Raw genomic sequence first — 6,133 nt, 5'->3', positions numbered from 1 at the left:
CGGTGCCAACAGAAAGGAAGGCACAGAGGACAGACTGACAAAAAGGCTCTCCAAGGCCAGGTGATTTTCTGTAAGTGGGAGTCAAAGGAGGGAGAGAAACAAAAAGTGGCCCTGAGGCCACCCCTGTGTTCCTAGAACAATCGTGTACTTCCGGGGAGCAGGGAAGTCAAGGGACAGAGCCGGCTGGAGGGGCCGAAGCTGCGTTCAGGTCCGGAGACAATGAGTGTGAAATGTAGCTACCTGGGACTGGCCACTAGGGGGTCAGAGACAAAAGCCTGGGGCCAGGAGAGAGTAGCCTGGGTTGTTTGGACTCACTGAGAAACGCTCCTCCTCAGGTACTAAGAGTTATCCCACCTGGCAGACAGGTCAAGCAGGTTGGCTTAGCCCCGGGGCTCACCCCTGGACAAGAACGGTGATTCTAAATGGGAGCGTCTCTGTCCCCCACCCCACCCCCTAGAGGGGAGGTGATGTTTGGAATTTCCAAAACAGGTGGCCGTGATGATATTCGGGGTAGAGGCAGTGTCATTAGAAAACAAGTGTAACCTGTATTCTAAATAAGCTGTCTTTTAGTCATAATGTGAGTTTGGTATTTATATTTTTGAAAGTTAAGACAACGTTAAGTGAGAAGGCGAGGTATCTTTACATTTATTAAGTGGGATGGCATGGTTAAGAAACATTAATTCATTGGAAAACACTAATTCAGATGGAAAAAAAGAAAAATGGTGCAACGAGTTGAGCTCATGAAGATTATCGTAAGTGGCCATGAGAAGGGATGAATTTGATTCCGTGCGTGGTCAGGAAGAGGAGAGGAAGATGCTGAGAGGAGGGAGGGCGTGTGGTGCCACCACGCACTTTAAACACCACACTTCAGGGATCACACGCACCAAAAAAAATGTTCTGATTCAAGAAAGTCCAGAATTGCACCTTGATTGTCTTGGCTTCCCAGTGCAGGCACGGCGGGAACAGAAGAGGAGCTTTCCCCAGAGCCCGTTCAGGGACATGGCGTCCACTCCAGGGGCCTGCAGCCAGCCACCTTCTCTCCTTTCCATTCTGCTGGGCCTGGTGGGAAATGGCATTTGGAGTTTCAAAAGCGCACGAGCCCAGGGGCCCACGGAGGCCTGACTGGTGTCATCATGTGAACCCTGGAAGGAAAGATCACAAATCAGCCCCTGGCTGTGCCCGCTTAGCACAAAGTGGCTCCAAACCGGATGTGGTCCTCTGCCAGGGAGCCAGAGTCTCCGGGGAAGGAAACTAAGAGCCACTTGAAAACAACCTGCTTGCAATTATTCTGGCCAAACAACACCAGGTAGCACATGTAGGGCCAAATCGATGAAGTCCGTGAGGGGGTGGTGGTGCAGGGAGGCCAGAGACAGGCATGTGTCACACAGGTGGGAGACTCCACCTGCAGGAAGAGGTGCCTGGGATTGGGGGCCAGAGGGCGCCTGAGCAGCCTCAGGCTGCAATAATGTCCATGTGCACTGGCTGGGCCGGGTGCCCACCTGCGAGCCTCTAGCCCGTGTCCTCCATACATCAGGTGACCCTTCCTGCCACCTCTAGCCATGTGGCCTTACAGGTGAAGCTCACTAAGGCTGTAACCTGGCCAGGAAAGGTGAGGACAGGCCAGATCTCCATGACCCTGTCACATAGAGGGGTCATGGCCACTCCTTCAAACATGACTCTCACGGGTTACTTGTTAGGAGGAAACCCACAAGAGCCCACAGGACAGTCTCGCCCTCTGACAGACCAAAGAATGCTTTCTTGGTTTCAGTTAGGCACTTGGAGTGAGAGACTGAGCTCTGATGACAGCAGTGGGTGGTTTTGTTACTGCACACAAGTGAACAAGGAGGATGGCCAAACTTCCCGGCCGCCACGTGGGAATCTGGGCCCTTGATGCTGCTATGGGTCCTGCTGCCACCTCTTTAGCTCCTTTCTCCTTCTGAGGAGGAAAGACTGTGCCTGCTGGTTCCCAGGGAGCCCCAGCAGACCAGAATCCACTGAGCATCTCCAGATGCCAGGAACTTTATATACATGATCCCTCAGCCACAGTGACAGGGAAACACAACTGTCCTACTTTTATAGATGAGAAATAGGGCTCGAGAGAGTGGAGTGACTTGGACAACTGCACTCAGCTAGAGCCATCCAGGTGGGATTTGAAGCCAGGTCTGCTCGACCCTAGAGAAGAGTCACTTCCCACCACACTATGGTACCACAAAGAAGGACCTATTGTGCATTTCTCTTTGCACCAGGGTACATGGGTGAGCTGGGATCTGAGAGTTTCATTCTTCTGGACATGCTTGGTGCTTTCCAAAAGCTAAACTGACCAGCACAGCTCAGAAGGCAGCACAGCCTCTTGGGGCTGCCCCTCCATCTGCTCTTAGCTGTGTCTGGCTGTGGACCGCCTTGGTCTTACCAGAGCCATGTTTGAGAGGTGGGCAGGTGCAGGGAGTTAGCTATGCTCCCAGCAAAATATCGGGTCCCTTAGGTAGGGGTCATGGCAAGGGATAAGAAAATAATAGAAAATGGAAAATAATAGAAATAAAAGAATATACAGAGACGAAGGTATAGTTTTATAGATTTATAAAGATAAAAGGCAAAGCAGGGGTACTCGGGGGTCCTCATGAATATCCCCGTCAATTGTAAGGGCACGAGTGAAGTTTTACATGGGTATTTATTACGTGGGTACAGTGATTGGTTGCCATGGGTAACACGTTTACATAATAACAGGTAGTTCGTTTTAGGTTAAAAATATTTCAAAAGGCTTCTTTAAATCCCTTAACTAACTCTATCTATGTGAACAAATGGTTACAAAATCTTTCAAAGACAAGCTTCTAAGTTCTAAGATAAAGCTATCACTTTACAGAAGGGTTAAACAGAGATATAGTGGCTCCATATTTCTTTTTTTTTTTTTTTTTGAGACAGAGTCTCACTGTGTTGCCTGGGCTAGAGTGCCGTGGCGTCAGCCTAGCTCACAGCAACCTCAAACTCCTGGGCTCAAGCAATCCTCCTGCCTCAGCCTCCCGAGTAGCTGGGACTACAGGCACGCGCCACCATGCCCAGCTAATTTTTTCTATATATTTTTGTCTAGTTACTGCAAATGGAGACAGGTGGTCAGAAGTCAAGCAGGAACTGTCCCTTGGGCTAATTGCTTTTAGCCACAGGTGTCTGTCTCTTGGCGGGCACGCTTTGATCAGCTCTCATCCCGTGGCTCCTTGCAGACCTTGATTTGTCATTCAAAGCAGGCGAGAACCACAGTTTTGAGACTGCAGTGTCACCTTGCAAGCAGCTGCTACTGACTTTTGAGATGCCCTCCTGAGGTGGAGCAGCTTTGGATATGCAAACTAACATGTTCACATATTTCTTCAGGGCAAAGCCCTGCAAAACTCCTGAGACCATTTCTGTCTCTAATATAGTAACATTAATTTATGGAGAGACAGGCAGGGACTCGGAGCGTCCTGATGGCAGCCGCTCCGGCACCTCAAAGGCAGCTGCATCTCTCTAGAGAATGCTATAGCCAGGAGGTGAGCTGGGACCAAGACCACTGTCCCTGGGAGCCCCCAAGCCTAAGAGAGTGGGCAGGAATGGCATGCCTCCATGAAAGGGGGCCAATGTGAGTGAGAGAAACAGCTTGGCAACTTGACCCAGGCAGTTCTCAACACGACCTCCCTTTGGCTAGATTGGAACTCTAAGTTGTGTGTGATTTTGCTCTTGGACAAAATACCAAGAGGCTGAAGATGCCAAAAGCATGGTAGGGACATGTTAGTTCCGAGCTGTTCTGAAAGAATTCAAACTTGGCAGCTGGCATCACCACTTCCTTTCACCAGTCTTTAGGGATCCCTGGGCACGGTAACTGCATGTCCAATGTCAGGAAAGGGCCTCCACCTGGAGGCTTAGACCCCAGCACCCCAAGAGCTCCTGGTGGCAACTTGTCAGGACCAGTGAGGACACAAGGACCTGAGGGCCAGGACTCCAGCACACCTACGCACAGCCAACACAGGGATGCACTTGATACAGGAAGGAGGTTTATTGACCATTGAACACAGGAGCCAAGCTACATTTTAGGAGATTCTGAAACACTGAAATAGAACCAAAAGAACCCAGAAGTGACACTGGGGAAAACAATAGCATCAGTGGAAGACAATGACAACACAGGGAAAAAAAAGTGCAGCTTAAAGACACAGACAGGAAGCTTGGAAGTTCCTGCTGCTCGGTGATTTAGGGAAAATGCCTCCAGTGAGTCTGGTCTCCCAGGAAGGAAGACACAACGGGGTGACAGCACTCCTGACTCCAGCAAAACCAGCCTTCACCTCCGGCACAGGACCTCGGACCTTCAGAATCGGCTCCAGGTGCCAGCTCCACTGGCAGGGGGAGGCGCACAGGTGGTGGGGGCGCGGCCAGGACAAAGGCCACAGGAGGCAGGTGTGGCGCAGGGATTGCAGGGGAGTCTGCAGGGAGAGAGAGAAGAAGAGTTAGGCACAGGACATACAAAGATGTCTCCATGATTGACAATGAAGATTAAGACCAAAAGGACGAAGGCCAAGCCTGCCTCCAACAAGGCTCACAGACCAGAGGGTCTACTCCAACAGTTCTGCTCTCGTCTGTGTCTTTCCACATCCAGGAGTCCTTGGTGGGGGACTCGGCTTAGGGACCTGGCTACCCTTTACGTAACATTCTATAACAATCTAATCTGCACAGCCGGGAGAGGTTAGTGAGGGACTGCGTGAGGGTGCACAGGAAGGTGAGAAGAGATGAGACCTTCTGCAAGCACTTCAGTTATCTCCGAGGAATCGCCTGATGGTCATGGATGTAGCTTAATGAGGAATTGCCCAGATCACACGTACTTGCAGTCCTCGCACTCCAGAAGTTTCCGGTATGTGTTGATCTCGTCCTCCAGCCGGGCCTTGACGTCCAGCAGCACCTGGTACTCCTGGTTCTGCCGCTCCAGGTCGGCCCGGATCTCAGACAGCTGCTCCTCCACGTTGCTGATGAGGCTCTGCATCTGGGCCAGCTCGGTGCCGTAGCGGTCCTCGGCCTCGCACAGGGAGTTCTGCAGGCAGTCCTTCTGCAGTACCACGGAAAGGCAGAAGCAGGTTAAAAATCATGGGTCCTATGTCATAAGGATCTGAGGACAAAAAAAAAAAATCATGGATCCCTGCTCTCAACTTCTTCGGTGAGGCCATGACACCCCAAGACATTGCTGGGTCCGGAGAGCAATGCACTCCCTTTAGCAGTCTTCAGCCGAAAGAAGTAACACTGTGCTGTTGCTCTTCATCGTAGACCTTTAAGATAAACTTGCAGAGTAGTCTGCAAGTTTGCATAGTCTGTAGTCTGCATAGTCCACTATGCCCATAGTGGCTCACGTCTGTAATCCTAGCACTCTGGGAAGCCAAAGCAGGAGGATCACTTCAGCTCAAGTGTTCAAGACCAGCCTGAGCAAGAGTGAGATCCTGTCTCTACTAAAAATAGAAAATACTAGCCAGGCATGGTGGTACATGCCTGTAGTCCCAGCTACTTGGGAGGCTGAGGCAGGAGGATTGCTTGAGCCCAGGAATTTGAGGTTGCTGTGAGCTATGATGATGCCACTGTACTCTAGCCAGGGAGACAGAGCGAGACCCTGCCTCAAAAAAAAAAAACAAAAAGATAAGCTTGCAGAGCCCCCTCAGCCTGGTTAGTGTTCATTCACTCAGCACCCACATCTATGAGAAAGTTCTTCCAAATGAGACAAAGGCTAGGTTTAAGCTGTGTCACTGGTGGGCGTTTAAGTGAGGCCTGTACTGACCCATGGGAACCACTCATGGGAAATGGAGCCAAGCTGTGTCACCCACGCATGCGCAGGACTCACCAGCGCGTGCTGCGCCTGTAGCTCCACCTCCAGGGCGTTCACTGAGCGTCTCAGCTCCAAGATCTCCGACTGGCAGCACTGCAGCTCCTCGGAGCAGGACATGGCCTGCAGGCTGATGCCTTCAGACTGGAGCACAGTGGGGTAAAGACACAGTCAGCTCACTGACCCAGAACAAAAGCCGAGTCCCTGCTGCTGGGCACCCCGCCCTCACCTGGGCTTGGAACCACTGCTCCACATCCTGGCGGTTGGTCTCCACCATGGCCTCGTACTGGCACCGCATCTCCCCCAGCACCC

General features: G+C 51.5%; 1 protein-coding gene across 1 annotated transcript in view; it reads right to left on the bottom strand.

Annotated features, from left to right (window-relative positions):
- Positions 1-4,327: 4,327 nt before the first annotated feature.
- The window catches only part of LOC105822694 (keratin, type I cuticular Ha8-like), a 15,636-nt gene continuing 13,830 nt past the window's right edge, over positions 4,328-6,133 (bottom strand). The window contains exons 7-10 of the mRNA XM_012659717.1: positions 6,051-6,132; positions 5,840-5,965; positions 4,839-5,059; positions 4,328-4,442 (exon numbers count right to left, since the gene is read on the bottom strand). Of these exons, the coding sequence (XP_012515171.1) occupies positions 4,328-4,442; positions 4,839-5,059; positions 5,840-5,965; positions 6,051-6,132 (544 nt within the window). The remainder of the gene's footprint in view (positions 4,443-4,838; positions 5,060-5,839; positions 5,966-6,050; position 6,133) is intronic.

This window comes from Propithecus coquereli, unplaced genomic scaffold (genome assembly GCF_000956105.1).
Source record: "Propithecus coquereli isolate 6110/MARCELLA unplaced genomic scaffold, Pcoq_1.0 Scaffold119, whole genome shotgun sequence".
Taxonomy (NCBI): domain Eukaryota; kingdom Metazoa; phylum Chordata; class Mammalia; order Primates; family Indriidae; genus Propithecus; species Propithecus coquereli.
This window is presented reverse-complemented; position numbering and strand designations above follow the sequence as displayed.